This window comes from Euprymna scolopes, chromosome 44 (assembly GCF_053919585.1).
Source record: "Euprymna scolopes isolate OS-2025 chromosome 44, ASM5391958v1, whole genome shotgun sequence".
NCBI lineage: Eukaryota > Metazoa > Mollusca > Cephalopoda > Sepiida > Sepiolidae > Euprymna > Euprymna scolopes.
Window position 1 is genome coordinate 11,285,210 of NC_136525.1, and position 20,578 is coordinate 11,305,787.

The following is a 20,578-nucleotide window of genomic DNA, read 5'->3' on the forward strand; positions in this document are numbered from 1 at the left end:
ATATATATACTAGCAAGCCGTCTGGTGTTGCCCGATCGTAAAATACGCATAAATATTATATTTAAATTTATTCAGAAACTGAGACATTTGCATACAAGTTTTTTTTTTCTAAATAGTTTAATAGTGCAAGTAAAAGAAAAAAAAGAAAATACTCAGGCTGAGATATTGAAACCAAAAACCTAATGATAGTGAGTCAAGTACGATAACCATTAGGCCGGCTTGACACGATGTTTATAAAGTGTTTTCAAACCTACTTATTTTTTACATAATGGATCTGTCATGTGAACAATTTATGCATACACATCCGTGGAACAGTTAGCAAACAGATAAAAATGTGACGACCCCCCATATAACTATTTAACCCTTTAGCAGCCTGTTTTTCCGGATGAAAACGGATAAAAAAAGTTTTACCACATGTCTGAATATGCTATATACCAACTTTCAAGTCTGTAGATCTAAAATTCGTGGAGTTTATAGGTTGAGAAGTGTCCTCACACACATACGTACACTTTCTCGCTTTTATAGATATATAGATACACAGCTGTTGTTGTGATTATTGCCCTTACCATAAAATGCTCTCATCATCCAAGAAGACTTCTACCAAAGCTAGGGACTACACCACAAACACACAGATAATAAAAAAACAATAAACGCGACAGAGCTAAGGCTCTTAATTGATCTTTGTCAACATCCGATGGCCGACCACTATGCGCATCATCTTCAAAACCTTTTAGCAGTGGACGAAAACCGATTAAAAAAAATGTCTACATGTCTAAATATCCTATATACCAAGTCTGTAGATCAAAAATTCGTTGAGTATATAGGTTGAGAAGTATCCTCACAAGCATTCTCACTTTTATAGATATATTGATTATATTAGCTATAGAGATACATATGCAAATAGATCAGAGGGAGAAAACCTAGCCACACCAATCTAAAAACATGCACACACACACACACACACACACACACACACATATATATATGCATACTAGCGGATGGGGTGGCTTTGTCCGGTCGTAAAATACACTTAAATACGATATTTTAATTTGTCCAGAGTCGTGATTTCAAAAGTAAAAAAAAAAAAAGTATTTAAGGTGCCATCAGCTAGAATCGAAACCGAAATCAAAACTGTAGTATTCAAAGCTGGTGACGTTACCACTGTACCAACATGACATGCATATGAACTGATTACAAATAAACTAAGATGAATGTACAAAATGTATAACGATTTTTTCATTTTTTATCCCCTTTGGGCCCCTTAAAACTATTTTAACCGGCTAAAGACCCATAAAAGAATGGTCCATAAAAAATCCAATCATTTGAGACCCTTAGTGCTGCTCTGCGACTTTTAGTTTTGGAATTGATAGAGTTTGAAAATATGAAGTCAGACGGACAGACAGACATAGTGAGTTATATATATATATATACTAGCATTTCAGCCCGGCGTAGCCCGGGTGTTTGGAGGTGTATGCTGAGCAAAAAAAAAAAGAGTAAATTTTTTTTTAATTTGACCCCTATTATGACCCCTTAAAATTTATAGTTTCGGGCTCAAATCACTTTATTAAGTTAGATCCAGGTTCAAGGAACCTATATCTAAAATTTCAAGTGTCTAGACCCAAAATTGTCGGAGGAGTTTGGTAGAGTTCTTAAAGGTCAAATCGTTGAAATTTGACCCCTTAACAGCCAAATTTCTGGCTGACACCCGTCACATCGATTTTTCCAAATCTCAGTACCCGGTATTTCAAATTTCGAGTCTATAGACTAAAAATTGACAGAGTTATTGCGTAGGGAAATGTACACAGACAGACAGACAGACAGACACGTTCACTTTTATATATATATATATATATATATATATATATATATATATATATATATATATACTTGTTTATTGTTATATATGAGGTTAAAATAGTTTGCTTGAAGCATTGTTTATTGTGTATATAAACGCAATTTAGGGAGAACAATGTAGAGATGCAATGGATACACTCACACTGAAGTAACTTAAAGTATAATGGTGGAATCAGCCATGCAGTTTCATTTTATTGAAACCATACATGTATGTGTGTGTATGTACAATCATATACATACATATATTACAATAGAAAAATGCGAGCATGAAGAGTAATATGGTTAAGATTAAACATGGAAAAGTAAAGGACTAGTTGTTAAAACTGGAAAAGAGAAGGACAAGATATTCTAGTAAAATATATAATAAATTTATAACTTAAAATATTGCAGCAATAAGAATCGATTACATAATTTTATAAATTGAATTTTACAAACTTATTAATGCCGCAATATTTTAAGTTATAAATTTATTATAGTTTTTACTATAATATCTTGTCCTTCTCTTTTCCAGTTTTAACAACTAGTCCTTTACTTTTCCATGTTTAAGCTTAACCATATTACTTTTCATGCTCGCATTTTTCTATTCTAATCCCTGATTTTCACAGGCTTCCAATAAATTCATTTGTTCTTTTTTCAATCTTATTTTCCCCCATAAACACGTATGTAATAGCAATGTACGGCACTCGTCTGCTTTCAATAAAATCCCCCAAATATCTCCCTTTCATACTTTCATTCTCTCTGTTTCACTTGTTATTTATCTTTTCGAATTAGTAGCAACAGTAGTCGCTAAAGCGACGTGGTTGCTATGGAAACCAGTCATAAAAAAACGTCGCTTACCTCCTTACATATTTTTACGATTTTGAACACCAGAAAATTCATCATAACTTTTGTTTTACTGAACGAAAATTAAAAAAAAAAATATTTTACAATATAGCTGAGAAGGTAATCTATAAACTGTAATAATTGTTTGGTCGAATTTGGTCGAAAAATAAGTGAGCAGTGAAGATTTAAAGCAGTTCTAAATGACTAAAACTGCCACTTAGCCATACATCAAAACACAGTAGTGTTTGAATGATATATATTATATAAAATTTTATATGTAATAGTTTCTTATGTTCTTACTTACGTCACGTAGTCAGGTGGCTATATTTTTCGGGAAGTCATTCCTTTGTCAGGCGCGTCTTTGACTTTCAAATGTCGTAGTGGATTCTACTGCGGATCGAGTTATTCAGGAAACTCTGCATTGTTCTGCCTTCTATAAACCTAAATTTCTTATATATATATATATATATATATATATATATATATATATATATATATATGATGAAAATAATGGAAATAGTATTCCGACAAAATAGAGAAAATAAAAAGGAACAAACCGTATTATGTGTTCATCAACGTTTCGAGACTTCCTCTGGATGAATGAGATTAAGAAACCAAAAAATAGACCAGTACAAAATATTTGAAAATGTTTCACGTGCACAGTGTGACGCAGTTCTATTTCAGAGAAACGGACAAATGATGTTGGAAATTCAAAAAGGAGGAGGAGGGCTGGCGCTGTTAAAGAGAAGGAAATTTTAGTGACGTCATATAGTCGTTAATGTAATTTTAAAACTATGAACGCAAGTTTATATTCTTATTGGGAAAAAGATATATCTGTTGAAATTCAAATATAAGTTTGTAACAGAAATGAAATGAGTGTTTTTTATATAATTTATTGATTGAGATTATGTGTTAATTATTACAGGGGGTGTTTGAATTATTACAGGGGGTGTTTAACTTTCTCACACCATTCAAACACCCCCTGTAATAATTAACACATAATAACACATAATCTCAATCAATAAATTACATAAAAAACACTCATTTCATTTCTGTTACAAACTTATATTTGAATTTCAACAGATATATCTTTTTCCCAATAAGAATATAAACTTGCGTTCATAGTTTTAAAATTACATTAACGACTATATGACGTCACTAAAATTTCCTTCTCTTTAACAGCGCCAGCCCTCCCCCTCCTTTTTGAATTTCCAACATCATTTGTCCGTTTCTCTGAAATAGAACTGCGTCACACTGTGCACGTGAAACATTTTCAAATATTTTGTACTGGTATATTTTTTGGTTTCTTAATCTCATTCATCCAGAGGAAGTCTCGAAATAAAGACGAAACGTTGATGAACACATAATACGGTTTGTTCCTTTTTATTTTCTCTCTCTCTCTCTCTCTCTCTCTCTCTCTCTCTATATATATATATATATATATATATATATATATATATATATATATATATATATATATAATTATTTTTTTACTATAATAATTATTAAATACCTACAGACACTAGTGTTTCATCCTTTCGGGAATCTTCAGTGCGGAGTGTCACGATTACTACCAGTCGAACGATTCGAACCCCGCATCACGAGACATCTCTGGCTTGATTTAGCGAAGACCTAATCCATTCGGCTACCGTTAACCGCGTGAAATAACGTCAAATTTAAACATTTTAATTTTAAATGTTCATTTACGTCAGTCAGAGAGTGATCTAATCGTTATATGATGATCTATGCATAAGAGCTAAATTGACCGACTTTAATTCAACTGAAAGTGCTCAACGATAAGAAACGAATTTCTTAAAGGGTCTGTCAGAATTATTTTTTTACTATAATAATTAAATACCTACAGACACTAGTGTTTCATCCTTTCGGGAATCTTCAGTGCAGGGTGTCACGATTAATACCAGTCGAACGATTCGAACCCCGCATCACGAGACATCACTGGCTTGATTTAGCGAAGACCTAATCCATTCGGCTACCGTTAACCGCGTGAAATAACGTCAAATTTAAACATTTTAATTATAAATGTTCATATATATATATATATATATATATATATATATATATATATATATAAAATCACCTGTCTGTTTAAATGTATGTATATTTTATGTCTGCCTAAAACTTTCGACATAGGCGACGGATTTTCACGAAATCGATATCGTTTTGAAGCTCGACCCTTCGGGTGACAAATATCAGAAAATTGGCTAAAAGCATTAATTCCTTTACTCTCAACTGGGCACTTTTCTACAGTGAGGGGTCGCTTTTTTCGCCGATATTTTCGAAAGTCATCGCCTCTTTTAGATTGTCTACGTCACTTCCGTTTTGGCGATGGGCGCAACAGCAAACACGTCACATTTTTTTTTTTTCACGTTCTTTTCTTCCTTCCTGGTACGGTGTCGAGTCTGCTTCCTACTATCACTTTTTTTTTTTTGCTCAACACACACCTCCAAACACCCGGGCAACGCCGGGCACCCTAGCTAGTATATATATATATATAGAGAGAGAGAGAGAGAGAGAGAAAATAAAAAAGGAACAAACCGTATTATGTGTTCACCAACGTTTCGTCTTTATTTCGAGACTTCCTCTCGAAATAAAGACGAAACGTTGGTGAACACATAATACGGTTTGTTCCTTTTTTATTTTCTCTATTTTGTCGGAATACTTTTCCATTATTTTCATCATATATATATATATATATATATATATATATATATATATATATATATATATATATATATATATAAGACTTTTATTGGTACAAAATTTATAAAAGTTTTAAACAGGATAGCTGGAGTCATGTCGAGTTGAAGACACGATCACATAAAAAATCGAGGGAGAAGGGTTCGCTCCAAACATCTTAATATCTTGGAAGATATTAGATTTTAAGATACGTAAACCTTTGCTCTGTAGGCAGAAAGAGCTCTCTCACAAATTGGAGTTATTCAAAGAGCTTTAATATATATATACATTTTTTATACACTTATTTATATAAATTGTGTGTGTGTGTGTGTGTGTGTGTGTGTGTGTGTGTGTGTGTGTGTGTGTGTGTGTGTGTGTGTGTGTGTAAGCGAAGCACCTATTAATTTGTTTGTAAACAAGCTGATGGTTAGAGCACTGTTGGGATGGGCGGGTGTGGATTTAATACAAAATATTTACAGCACTAATTCATAGCCTGATGGTGTGAGCTGCCGACTGTTAATGCGACGGCTGTAGTAGGTTCAATCCACGACTGGGGGAAGGTGTATGTCTATCCGCACTGATGAGTTGTGATACAACGAAACAGTACTGTATGTGGATGATAATATATATATATATATATATATATAAAATTACTCGCCTACATTTCCGATAATATGCTTTTTTTTGGTTTTGCTTATTTGATACGCTATGCCCCCCCCTAATATTGGCGACATTTCTCTATTTCCCCACCCCACGTTGCAAATTTTTTTCTCTCCTCAATTTTAAACGATAATCATTTATATTTTGATTTTTTTAAAATAGTATTTGCCAATGTGTTTCCCTCTCAAAAATCTATCGGTCGAAAGGCGCCTCGGGTTTACATTTCAAATCTTCTTTTTTTCTTGTGAATTTATTCTTAAAATGTTTTTATTATTCTTGGCGAAGTTTTCATATGTACACTTTAATAGTTTTCATATGTACACTTTAATAGTTTTTCTTCCTATTTCCAAGTTTTCTTAAAAAAAATTTTATTAACGTCTTCTTCGCTTCCCCCTCGATTTTTTAATGTGATCGTGTCCCCAACTCGACATGACTCTAGCTATCCTGTTTAAAACTAATATATATATATATATATATATATATATATATATATATATATATATATATATATATATATATATATTCTGAAAAATGCTGTATATATATTTTACCTTTCATTTCCAGGGTTTCCCTATTTTTGTGGTCTTGGCTGATTATAAACCCGATGACAGCAACAAAGAGGGAATCCGGCTCAGTGAAGGACAGTTTGTGGAAGTCCTCGATATGGAAAACAGTGAATATTGGCTCGTACGTACGAAACCCACCAAAACCACCCCTTCAAAACAAGGGTGGGTTCCTCCCGCCTACTTGGAACAAAAACTTGCCCTTGGTACCATTATCAAGAAGAATACAAGGGAAGTCTTCCGTGAAGAAATAATTCAAATCACGAATAAGCAACAAGAAGCCACAGTCAAAAGGAGGTACGTCTATTTCTTTTACAATCTCTCGTTGTTTTTTTTTGTTTTTTTTTAATTGCAAGTTTTATTGTACTGGCTGTCCTGGACTGGCGTTTCACCAGGATCAATTACGTTTAAATTTGTTTTGTAAAATTGTTATTATAGTCTTCTGTCTTCAACCCAGGTTTGATCAGCAAATATACTTGCATTTATGGTGAAACTTTAACTTGAGCTAAACTCTTTGTTTACGGTAAATTGGTATAACTAACTAAAAAATAATACTTAATATGTGTATACCTAATGAACAACATTGTAAAGAAAGCAAGGTTGTGATTATAGAATCATTATCGACATATTTCTCTAGCTTTATTAGGGGACTATTGAAATAGGGTGTCAATTGACCTTAACTTGTTGTCTATAGTTGGTTGTAAAAGAAATGTTTTTTTGTAGATAAAATATTAAACGGTCCCAAGACGGCTGTGACAATGCAAGGATATAGTAATTCTATTTATAAACAAATGTTGTAGTTTGATTGAAACATTGTGCATATTGTATAACTATGTTATTAAACATGCTGCAGTTAATTTAGCCAATGAGATACTAAAGTCTATCATGCAAAGGAATTTACATATATACAGGATGTGGCAGAAATATCTTCCACATTTTGACATGCAATCTTCCCAGTTGCGCTCATGCACTTTCTGATCAATCATTAATTGGTATGGATGGAACTGCATATCAGTGTGAAGAATTCTTCTGACTGTTCGATCAGACAATCCCAAGGCATGATTGTGAGCTGAACGTGTAGGAGACTGAATAACAGAAGATCTCACAGCTCGAATACTGTCTAGCGGTTGTGTGCTTCGAGACCTTCCAGGTGGATTTCTTTTAAGTGCTGAATATGTAACTCTGTAAATATGTATGTAAAGCTTCTTTCTTAGAACTGCACGCCTGTGGAACTCTGTTCCGTCTGCCTGCTTCCCACCTGACTACAACTTGGATGTGTTCAAGTCCAACGTTAACAAATTCCTAATCAACCGCCCCCTTAAGTAAACACTTCATCAAATCTCCACACTAACGTAATGTACTTGCAATAATCCTTATCCCTGAGTGGTGGCTTCCAGGCCTTGATAAGCGGTGACCACTGTGTAAAAAAAAAAAAATAGGTAACTCTAAAATTTGCAACCCATAGCTGTATTGATTTTCTATCTAGAACACCATCATGCTGTCCAAACTTGTAATGAACCCAGAAAGTTCCCTGTGTTGCAGTTACAGATTCACCAATTCACCACTCTTCAAAAACATTTCTACAGTAAAAGCACGATGTGTCCCAGTCCAAATAATATTGCTTGATAATGGTATCTGAAAAAATAAAATGGCAAGTTATTAACTAAATGAAAAGGTAGTTTTTAGATTAGGTCCACCTCCACAATTTTCTTTTAAATGACGACTTTTATAGGTTTTCGACTATGCTGAATACGGAAATCGCATTGAAATTTTGCAAAAATAAGTAGTTATCGAGATATAAAAAGTTGTATTATGCATTGTATTCTTTGGCGGCCATCTTTGTTACGCGCATAGATTTGTTTATGGCGCACGCGCACGGGCGTAAAAACGATGTCCGCCAAAGAATACAATGCTTAATACAACTTTTTATATCTCGATAACTACTTATTTCTGCAAAATTTCAATGCGATTTCCGTATTCAGTATAGTCGAAAACCTATGAAAGTCGTCATTTAAAAGAAAGTTGTGGAGGTGGACCTAATCTGAAAATTTACCAATGAAAACATCAGTAGCACTTGCATAAATTCATTAGCGACATATAGTTAAAAGTTTAAAATGTGGGAGGTATTTCTGCTGCAACCTGTACTAACTGTCCTGGTTCGGCGTTTCCCCGGGATCAATTATGTTCAAATTTGTTTTGTAAAATGTTACAATTCAGTCTTCAACTCAGATTTGATCAGCATCTCAAGTATTTTACGCAAAGGCCGTTGTTCATTTTATGTATAAACTATCAGGGCTACTCGGCATTGCCCAGGACAAAAGTTTAACAGAACTTCTTCCCCCTCTTTCTTCTTAGACCATTTCTTTATCTGGACATACACACACCAATAACTCGAATCGGCGTAAGGAAAATAACTATGTAGAAAAACAAATCAGAGTTATTTCACTTTTAATACTAAAAGGTGTGTGTACATCTTGATAATATTATATGATATGAATGAACATTTGATCCTGCAAATATTTATAGATGAACATTTGATCCTGCAAATAATTATAAATGAACATTTGATCCTGCAAATAATTATAAATGAACATTTGATCCTCCAAATAATTATAAATGAACATTTGATCCTCCAAATAATTATAAATGAACATTTGATCCTCCAAATAATTATAAATGAACATTTGATCCTCCAAATAATTATAAATGAACATTTGATCCTCCAAATAATTATAAATGAACATTTGATCCTCCAAATAATTATAAATGAACATTTGATCCTCCAAATAATTATAAATGAACATTTGATCCTCCAAATAATTATAAATGAACATTTGATCCTCCAAATAATTATAAATGAACATTTGATCCTCCAAATAATTATAAATGAACATTTGATCCTGCAAATAATTATAAATGAACATTTGATCCTCCAAATAATTATAAATGAACATTTGATCCTCCAAATAATTATAAATGAACATTTGATCCTCCAAATAATTATAAATGAACATTTGATCCTCCAAATAATTATAAATGAACATTTGATCCTCCAAATAATTATAAATGAACATTTGATCCTCCAAATAATTAATATTTTTTTAAATTTTACAAATTATACATCCACAGTTACACTGATTATAAAATACTTTAGGGGTGTTTGTTTAGTATTTTTAAAGTTTTAGCTGAGCATAACCCAATTATACTTTTAGTAAAGGTTTCAGACAACTCAAACGTTTAAAACAATTAACAGTAAATAAAATGAGTCACAGGGAACGGATGTTTTTAAGGAAAACAATACTGCAAATATTTCAACAAAAATTTTATAATGTACATAAAAACATTTACTAAACTATGTCTGTTTATTCATATATACATTTCCGTAGAACATTAGTTGTGCACTTGATATACACATGTATAGATGTAATAAAAGCACAGACAAATTATACGCTATCTGTCCCGATCCGGCGTTTCCTGGGATTCATCACATACAAAATTTTTTTTGCAAATATTTATATGTAAAAACTACGTAAACAATATTGAAAGGAATAATAAATAAAAAAATTAAAAAAATTGAATCAGCATAGCCCATTGCAAATATTTTAATTTGCTTCAGTTCGTATGTATCCCTTACCCCTCTGCATTGCATTGCCTTCTACAATCAGCTTTATATATACACACTAAGGAATGCTTTAAGCAAACTACATTAACCTCCTTATTTTATGTTTTTTTAATCGATTCCCTTGGTTCAATATTTTTTTCTATCTTTGTTTTTAATTTGCTTCTTTATTTTGATTGATTTTATTTCTTTCTGATCGATAATCGATCCATTTTATTTGATAAGCAATGGGCAATATTTCCTTTTTGAATGTTACTACGCTTGTTTAATATTTTTTAAACGTTTAGAGTTTGTTTTTTTTTCTATCACAAGTAAGTAATCAAAACGCTTCTTTTATCACATGTTTAATTTATATTGTTTGTCTTTGGGCTATTTTCCTCAATATCAATGTTTCTGCAAGAAATAATTATTTTCATTTGATATTGTTTGTTAAAGTTCGCTTAGTTGTTGTAAAAAGAAAACCATAATTTCTAAAATGAAAAAGAAAAATATCAGAAATGATGTAGTGAATGTTTTTTTTAAAAATTGGAATTCATAAATTTACTTTAAGTCAGTATAATACGATTTAAAACAAACAAACAAACAAGTTCAGACAAAATAACCTTCTAGGGACATGCAATATGGTTTCCGTTCTGCTAGATCTGCAGCAGATACGCTTACAGTTATCTCATAGGATTAGCGAATCTCTCGACGGGGGCTTCTTTTCTAGGGCAATAGCTCTTGACATAGCAAAGGCCTTTAATAGGGTATGGCATAAACGTTTACTTCATAAAATCTCTAGCTATGGTATAGCTGGAAATGTCTTCTCAATTATTAAATCATTTCTCTCTGATAGGTTCATAAGAGTAGTAGTTGAGGGGCAGAAATCAGAAGCTTACAGTATTAATGCTGGAGTCCCTCAGGGGTCCATCCTGGGCCCAACTCTCTTCCTGATCTACATTAATGATCTTCCAAATCACATTCTTATAGCATTCGTAGACATTTATGCTGATAACACTATCATCTATGGTAGCTCATCAAAGACCATAAACGACCAAGTTCTCTCTCATTCTCTCTCCTCTGATCTTAAGCATGTGGTACAATGGGAAAAGAGGTGACTGGTTACTTTTACTGCATCTAAAACCAAACTTCTATCTTTACATCACCAACCCTCTGATCCTCATTTGGCATCAATTGAAATGAATGGCTCTCCTCTTGATGAGGCTCCATGTTTTGACAAGCTTCTAGCCTTGACCTTTATTCCTGATCTGAAATCTGTTGTCAAGATCTCTGGGAAAATAGTGGAATCCTTCTATCGATCCAGTAGATATCTCACTGCTGATACAAATCTCTACCTATATAAGAGCCAGGTACGTCCAAGAATGGAGTATTGTTGCCACATCTGGGCAGAAGCTGCTAGAAGCGGCTTATCCTGCCTTGCCAGAGTTCAAAATAGACTTAGGAGGGGGGATGCCCTTTTCTCCTCCCTGCAGCCTCTTTCTCACAGAAGAGACGTTGTGAGCCTGTCTCTGCTTTATCGTTATTTTCATGGCAAGTGCTCGTCTGAGCTCCAATCTATGCCCCCCTCACCAAACTTTCACGAGAAACATTCATCTAGCTGAAAACACCATAAATAATTTCCCCCACTCTTTATCTGTGCCTAAATTAAAACGTAGATTCCATGAACAAAGCTTCTTTCTTAGAACTGCACACCTGTGGAACTCTCTTCTGTTTGCCTGACTACAATATGGTCGTCTTCAAGTCCAACATAAACAAGTTCTGGATAAGACATCCCCTTAAGTAATCCAATTTACCAAATTTCCACTACTAACGATTACTACGGTATTGTCCTATTGACTATTGTGCACTTTTTTACCCTTATCCTCGAGTGGCCTTAGGGCCTTGATAAGTGGTGACTCTTATGTAAAAAAAACAATAAATAAATTTTTAAAAAAAATGTCTGTATTGTTTGGATTCTTCTGGCGACAAGAATAAGTTTCAATTTTTCTCTAAAAGTTTAATAGTACTACAACGCCAACAATAACATTTTAAAAAATACAGAATTTTTTTTTCCTTCTTATATTCTTTTATGACCGCGACCTTTAAACATAATCTTTTTTTTTTTTTTTTTGATTTGCCATTGATATAAAATAGATGTAGAAGCAGTAAATACAAATAATTTCCTGAGTTTTTCAAGCGCACGAAAGTTCTATAACAAACCCCACTCTCCCCAATGTTTTACTTCTACTTGCGCAGCTACCATTGCTCAAAGGCAGCATGCATACCACAGATTTATCTGGCATAAGTCCCGTATAAACAGACAAATGCTTATAGAAGCTAGAAATAATTGCAAGAAAGAAATACTGACAGCTAAGAGAGAATATACCGAAACCACTAGAAAACGCATTAAAGCGCAGAAATTAGGAACTAGTGATTTCTGGAAAATCTACAAGAGTTTAGTAAACAATTCCCCCACTATCAAACAATCATGTCTCTCCGATTTTCCTTTGCGGACAGAAACCACACTAGATGATCTGGAAATCCCCCTTTCTCAAGTACATGATATCATAAAAAACCTACACACCTCACAAGCATGTGGACCTGACTCATCTCCACTGTACTATTAAAAAAAAAAGGGGGTCTACTGAGGTTTCTCCAATTCTCTCCAAACTCTTCAACAAATGCCTTAACAAATCATGCTTTCCTGACTGCTGGAAAGCTGCTTCTGTGGTACAAGCTTGCAAGAATTCTGGCAAAAGAACTGACCCATTAATTTATTATCCTATTAGCCTCTTCCCTCTTTTCGCCAAAATATTTGAATTCATAATTAATCAAGCGCTAGTCCACCACCTTACGAGTGCTAAACTTCTGTCTGACCAACAATATGGATTTAGGCAAGCCCGTTTTACTGCAGATATCCTAACTGTAATCTCTGAACATATATCCTAACTGTAATCTCTGAACATATATCCTAACTGTAATCTCTGAACATATATACATATTTATATGGATAAAGCAGGGAAAGTAAGGCACTATCCCTAGATATATCAAAGGCTTTTGACAGGTTATGGCACGATGTTCTTCTCATGAAAATCAGATCATATGGTATTACTGGACGAATACTTAACGTAATTAAATCCTTCTTAAATAAGAATCTAGGTTGTCCACAATGGTCGTAAGTCAAACCCATATGATATAAATGTGGGTGTACCTCAGGAATTGATCCTTGGACCTTTATTCTAATATTCATAAATGATCTCCCTAATAAAATGGTCTCTGAAATGGGTATATTTGTTGATGACACCATGTTCTATAACAGGCATGAGGGGAAAACGAATGAACACATATCCAAGTCAATGACGGAAACCCTAGAGAAAGACCTTTAGATTGTAGTGGAATGGGGACAAAAATGAATGGTAACATTCAATGCTGCCAAGACTAAGCTTGTTTCCTTTAATAATTTCAAGAAACCTTGTCAACCACCAATAGCTATGGCTAATGATACATTACCTGAAAGTACTTCGTTCAAACTCCTAAGCTTAACGTTCACAGGGAACATGAGTTCGAACAAATACATCAAGAGCATTGCTGTGGCTGGCTGTTGCAAGGAAGGTGGGCTGTATTTATTTGCTTCCCCACTGACCAAATTAGGCACAAGGCCGTTTTTTAATGTGGAGAGAGAGAGAGGGGGAGGGGGAAGGAAAAAGGGGACCAGCTCCCGATAGGTGGGAAATGAGAGCTGGATGGTGATTTGCCAGTTGGCCCCTGTAGGGTTGCCCCTACATGGACCAGAATATTGCCACTAGGGCAATGGTATTTGCTTGCAGCATCTGCCGGAACAGATGGTGTTTATTTGCTCCCCCACTGAGAAAATTAGGCACAAGGCCGTTTTTAATGTGAGGTAAAAACCAGCTCCCCTTAAAGTAGGAAAAAAGGGGGCACTCTGGTTACCAAAAATAATAATTGTCCCAGTATAGAGGGTTTCCCCTCCATTGACTGGTACAAATTATCTTAAGTGCAGCATCTGCCGGAACAGATACTACACTTTGATCTTGACCCGAAGGCCACAAAGGTTGTGTTTATTTGATCCCCCACCGAGCAAATTAAGCACAAGGCCGATTTTTAATGTGAGGAGTGAAGGGGAAAATGGGGACCAACTCCCCGGGGAGTAGGGGAGCTGGATAGTGACAATTGCTATGAAGGGTTGGTATTTATTTTCTCCCCCACCGAGCAAATTAGGCACAAGGCCGATTTTTTATGTGAGGAATGAAGGGGAAATGGGGACCAGCTCCCCGGGGAGTAGGGGAGCTGGATAGTGACAATTGGTATGAAGGGTTTCCCCTACATTGACCAAGGCCTGATATGTGGGGTTGGTATTTATTTGCTCCCCCACCGAGCAAATTAGGCACAAGGCCGATTTTTAATGTGAGGAGTGAAGGAGAAATAGGGACCAACTCCCCGGGGAGTTGGGGAGCTGGATAGTGACAATTGGTATGAAGGGTTGCCCCTACACTGACAAAGGTCTTATATGTGGGGTCTCCCCCACATATGATCTTTGCTTGCAGTATCTGTTCCGACAGATACTACACTTTGATCTTGACCAAAAGTCCGCCCGTGTGGGGGAGGTGGGCTCTCTCTTCCATGTATGGAGTATTGCTGTCACATTTGGGCTGGTGCATCTGCTACTGGACAGGATTCAAAAGAGAGTCACCAACGTAATAGGTCCTAAATTGTCAGCTAGGCTTCATTGACTTGAATATATGTTCATTAATTTTTTCCCTCACGCCTGTTATAGAGCCTGGTGTCTTCAGCAAATGTGCCCATCTCAGAGACAATTTTATCAGGGAGGTCATTTATGAATATTAGGAATAATGAAAGTCCGAAGATCGACCCCTGAGGTACACTCGCATTTATATCATATTGTTCTGACTTAGGACCATTGAGGACAATCTGGATTCTTCTCTTGTTTAAGAAGGATTTAATTACGTTAACATACATAAGATCTGATTTTCCTGAGAAGACGATCGTGCCATACCTTGTCAAAAAGAATTTGAAGTTTCTTAGCCTGTCACTTTCAGAATCAGGATAATAATCCAAAGACAAATAATGGTAATTCTTTTACCTAAAACAAAAATAATAACCAATTCTTTTGTTACATCTTTTAATGTTTTCAGATAACGTGTGTACCACACCCGAGATTTCTGAGTTGATAATCTGATGACGTCATTGATGCATTATTTCGAAGACATTTTAAAAATTCCATTGAATTTAAATTTAAAATTAAATTATTTTATCGTTTATAATAAAGTTTGGTTGCTATTATGACAAATGAGATTGCAATAAAATATTTAAATCTATTTAATTGAGATTATATTATTTCATTTATTTACGGCACAATCATGCTAATTAAAATGAAGAATTAAAATTTTAATTGAAATAAAATATTGAAATTTTTTAATTGAAATAAAATATTGAAATTTTTTAATTGAAATAAAATATTGAAATTTTTTAATTGAAAAAAATATTAAAATTTTTAATTGAAATAAAATATTGAAATTTTTTAATTGCAATGAAATATTTAAATTTTTTCATTGCAATGAAATATTAAAACTTTTTAATTGCAATGAAATATTTAAAAAAAAATTTATTGCAATGAAATACTTAAATTTTTTAATTGCAATGAAATATTTTAAAAAATTTTATTGCAATGAAATATTTAAATTTTTTAATTGAAACGAAATATTCAGGACGTCATTTATGAATAGTCTCCTTCAAAGTAATCTTCTCCGACTGCAATGCACTTGTTGGACGGTCCGGGGATCAAAAGGGGAGATCAAAGCTCTAGATGGAACAACACTGAAAAAGGTCACTGAGTTTATGTACCTGGGCAGCAAGAGAGAGATATCGAAATTCGCATCTGAAAAGCTGCGGCCAGCATGGATTTCAATGCTAACAGACAAATTGAAAAGACAGTTCCTCAGAGCAGCGGTAGAGTCTGTTCTTTTTTACGGTGCTACAACCTGGACACTCACCAAAAGATTAAAATGAAAGCTACACGGCACATACACCTGTATGCTACGAACAGTATTAAACAAGATCATCCCACGAAGCAGCAACTTTATGGCAACCTACCTACCATATCTACTACCATCAGGGAGTGACTTCTATGATTTGCCGGTTACTGCCAGAGGAGTAAATAAGAGCTAGTGAGAAATGTATTGCTGTGGACTCCACAGTACAGACACATGAGCATAGGACGACCTAGATCCATGTACATCCCTGGAGAGAGAGAAAGAGAGAGAGAGAGAGAGAGAGAGAAAGAGAGAGAGAGAGAGAGTCACATTGTTTGGAGCAAGGAGCCCGACCAGATATATATATAGAAGGATTAACTCGTGAGGCACACCCACATTAATAGCATATTACTTGGATGTACAGCTATCGAAGAAGGATCTGATTATATTTAACATTCGTTCAGTAACGCCATATGATAAAATATCAAAGGCTACCATCCTGGCTTGCCCTGTCTTATCCAGTGCATATTATATACAAGATGCCTCAAATAAATTTACAAACTTTTTTCGTATGGACACTTTTATTGATAGTATACACATAAAACTCTAGTCTCCTTCAAAGTAATCTCCTCCGACTGCAATGCACTTGTTGGACCATTCCAACAACTTCTGGAAGGCCTCATGGAAGTCCTCCTGTGTGAGCATGTCCATGACCCCTTGTCACAGCTTCTTTCGTCTCCTCAATTGTTCCATAACGACAGCCTCTAAGGTTTTCCTTGAGGTTAGGGAATAACTAAAACTCACAGGAAGCAAGGACTGCGGAATCTGAATTGATCAGTTCAACCATCTCCTTGCTGTCATAACAATGTCTTTCTTTCTGATCTTCTCTGAGCATCCTTGGAACAAACTTCACGCAAATCTTCCGCATCTTCAGTTCCTCATGAATAATTGTGTGTACAGTTCCCACACTGACATCAAACTGTGCACTTATTATCTCTATAGACACATGACTGCCCTTATCCATGAAATTCTTTATTTGGCCAATCAACTCTGGTGTTGTGGCTTCCTTACTCCTCCCACACCTCTCATCGTCCATCACAGACTCCTTGCCTTCCTTATCTCTTATGTCACTAAAAAATGATGCTCGATTCATGCAAGATGGTCCAAAAGCAGTTTGAAGCATTCCATATGTTTCTGTAGCATTTTTTCCAAAGTTTAAAGCAGAAATGTATTGCATATCGAATGTCCTCACGTCCAGATTGCATTTTTGAAATTCACCAGCTGTGACAATCAGGCTTTAGTAGGGTGTATTCCGATTACTACTGTATGTACTGTTTATTTGAACGTGAAATCCTAAAAATTAGTCAATCATCTCATAAGATGTATAGCAGTAACATACTGAAGTTTCGAAGTTTCGAAGTTTCGAGAGTCTACGGCAATTTTAAATGCCCGTACAAAAAAAAACGTCTGGAAACTTACTGAGGAATCTTGTACTTTCCTGGCAAAAAAAAAAAAAAAAAAAAAAAAAAAAAAAGCGAAAAATCTTCCTTTTAAGCGCCCCTGACCAAATGTAAAGTAATTTTTTTCTGGAAAATGAAACACAGCCACTTTCGGACGAATGTTATTAATCCTTTTTTTTTAGACATGAATCAGGAAGTTATCATACTTTGTAAGAATCAGCATCTTGGCCGTTGTACTTTATCCTGTGACGTTAGCAGATTTGGTAACTTTTAATTAAACTGTCTTTTATTTACGTTGGTCGTGCTCGACCATGGTCCGCCGTGTCATTAGTTTGTGTAGATATCAGCTTGACGAGTGCCGACTGCACAATCACCGAAAATTGGATTATTTTAAAGAATATGGCAATTTTTTTCTTCTGTTCCCAATTTCATTGCAAAAGAAAGAAAAGAAATTATTTGGAAATTCTGTCTTTTCAAATCGGCCTTTTGAAAGCAATTTCCCAAACTGGGTGTCTTCAAGTTCTCACTTTAAAGTGTCTTTAAATTCCTACCAATCTATGGCTAAGTTTTAGTAATTCTTCAAATATAATAAAACAATTCGTTTCTTTTTTTACAGTCTGCAAAACAGGTGGCTCCAACTGAAGTGAAATTTTTCAATCCCCATTATTCACAATAGCAACCTTTCAACTTATTTTTGATTTGATTCCATTCCAGGTTTTTTGTTTTTCATTTTGCTTACTGGTTTGTCACAGAATGCAATTACAGGGATCCATTTCAGTAGCACAGCATTGTGGGTAGCGGTGTCAGTACTAAGGAATAGAATCACATCCTCTATTATTCCCAAACATGAAACATAAAATATTGCCGCTTATGAAATATTTGCAATCATGAAATATTTGCAATCCTGAAATATTTGCAATCCTGAAATATATGCAATCCTGAAATATTTGCAATCATGAAATATTTGCAATCATGAAATATTTGCAATCATGAAATATTTGCAATTATGAAATATTTGCAATCATGAAATATTTGCAATCATGAAATATTTGTAATTATGAAATATTTGCAATTATGAAATATTTGCAATTATGAAATATTTGCAATCATGAAATATTTGAAAACATGAAATATTTGCAATCCTAAAATATTTGCAATCATGTAATATTTGCAATCATGAAATATTTTTATTTCCAATCATGAAATCATTTGCAAACATGAAATAGTTGCAATCATAAACGATTTGCAGACATTAAATATTTACAAATTTGTAACAATATATATATATATATATATATATATATATATATATATATATATATATATATATATATATATATATATATATATAAGGTTTTCTTGCTTGCAAATATTTTATACTTACAAATGTTTCATGAAATTAAAAGTTTGGACATTTACAAGTGATAGTTGCTCAATCGGCAATCAAAGAAAATAGTTGCCAATATAAAGTCCGACACCTTCTAAACAAAGTACCATATATATATATTAGTGATGGGACGATTACAATATTTTTTCCTGCTTTCAATACAATTACAGATTCTTTTGTAAATTTTCGATCCAGATACCATTCCTGATTCCGGTTTTGCTTTTTGTAAAAATTTCTGAATACTTAAAAGCGCTGTTTTGTGCGATTAATTTTACAGCTTTTGAAGAGCCAGGAAAGAAATTTTATTAATTAATGTGCTTTTATCATCAATTTAAAAAAAAAAAAATCATTATGTCCGTATCCGTATTGATCCGATAATGGAATCCACCGTAATGCATTTTTTGTTTTCGACCAATCAAAGCATGGTGTTTTTTTTTTTATTACTTTGTTGTAGCCCCTTGGTCGAGTCAGATCTGACTCAAACCTTGACAGTTGGACCCCAACTGAAGGCGTGAGTAGACCTCTTTGAATCGAGGATGAAGCGATGGCAAAGGATGCTGCATGGCACTCTATAGAGATGAGGGAACATCTAATGAGCTCGCTCTCACAGCTTTTTTTTTTTTTTTTTTTTGCATTTCTTAATCAAAGGAGATCACCAAAAACAGCGAAAACCAATTTTGTAAACACGTTAAATGCCACATTTTTGCTTTTTTCTTTTTTAATTATTTTGCCGTGTAAAAAAAAAAAATCAACTTTTATATATTAACCCTTTATGACCTGAATTATGATGTAGATGATGAAAAAATATTTATTGTAAATTTTATGACCTGAATTATGATGTAGATGATTAAAAAATATTTATTGTTAATTTTATGACCTGAATTATGATGTAGATAATTAAAAAATATTTATTGCTAATTTTATGACCTGAATTATGATGTAGATGATGAAAATATATTTATTGTTAATTTTATGATCTGAATTATGATGTCGATGATGAAAATATATTTATTGTAAATTTTATGACCTGAATTATGATGTAGATGATTAAAAAATATTTATTGCTAATTTTATGACCTGAATTATGATGTAGATGATTAAAAATATTTATTGTAAATTTTATGACCTGAATTATGATGTAGATGATTAAAAAATATTTATTGTAAATTTTATGACCTGAATTATGATGTAGATGATTAAAAAATATTTATTGCTAATTTTATGACCTGAATTATGATGTAGATGATGAAAATATATTTATTGTTAATTTTATGATCTGAATTATGATGTAGATGATTAAAAAATATTTACTGTTAATTTTATGACCTGAATTATGATGTAGATGATTAAAAAATATTTATTGTTAATTTTATGACCTGAATTATGATGTAGATGATTAAAAAATATTTATTGTAAATTTTATGACCTGAATTATGATGTAGATGATTAAAAAATATTTATTGCTAATTTTATGACCTGAATTATGATGTAGATGATGAAAATATATTTATTGTAAATTTTATGAT

The 20,578-nt window shown here is 33.6% G+C and overlaps 1 protein-coding gene across 1 annotated transcript in view; it reads left to right on the forward strand.

Moving 5' to 3' along the window:
* The window catches only part of LOC145268689 (uncharacterized), a 1,072,728-nt gene that overhangs the window by 920,297 nt on the left and 131,853 nt on the right, over positions 1–20,578 (forward strand). Inside the window, exons 186-187 of the mRNA XM_080124201.1 lie at positions 6,598–6,893; positions 19,507–19,563. Coding sequence (XP_079980327.1) covers positions 6,598–6,893; positions 19,507–19,563 — 353 coding nt within the window. The remainder of the gene's footprint in view (positions 1–6,597; positions 6,894–19,506; positions 19,564–20,578) is intronic.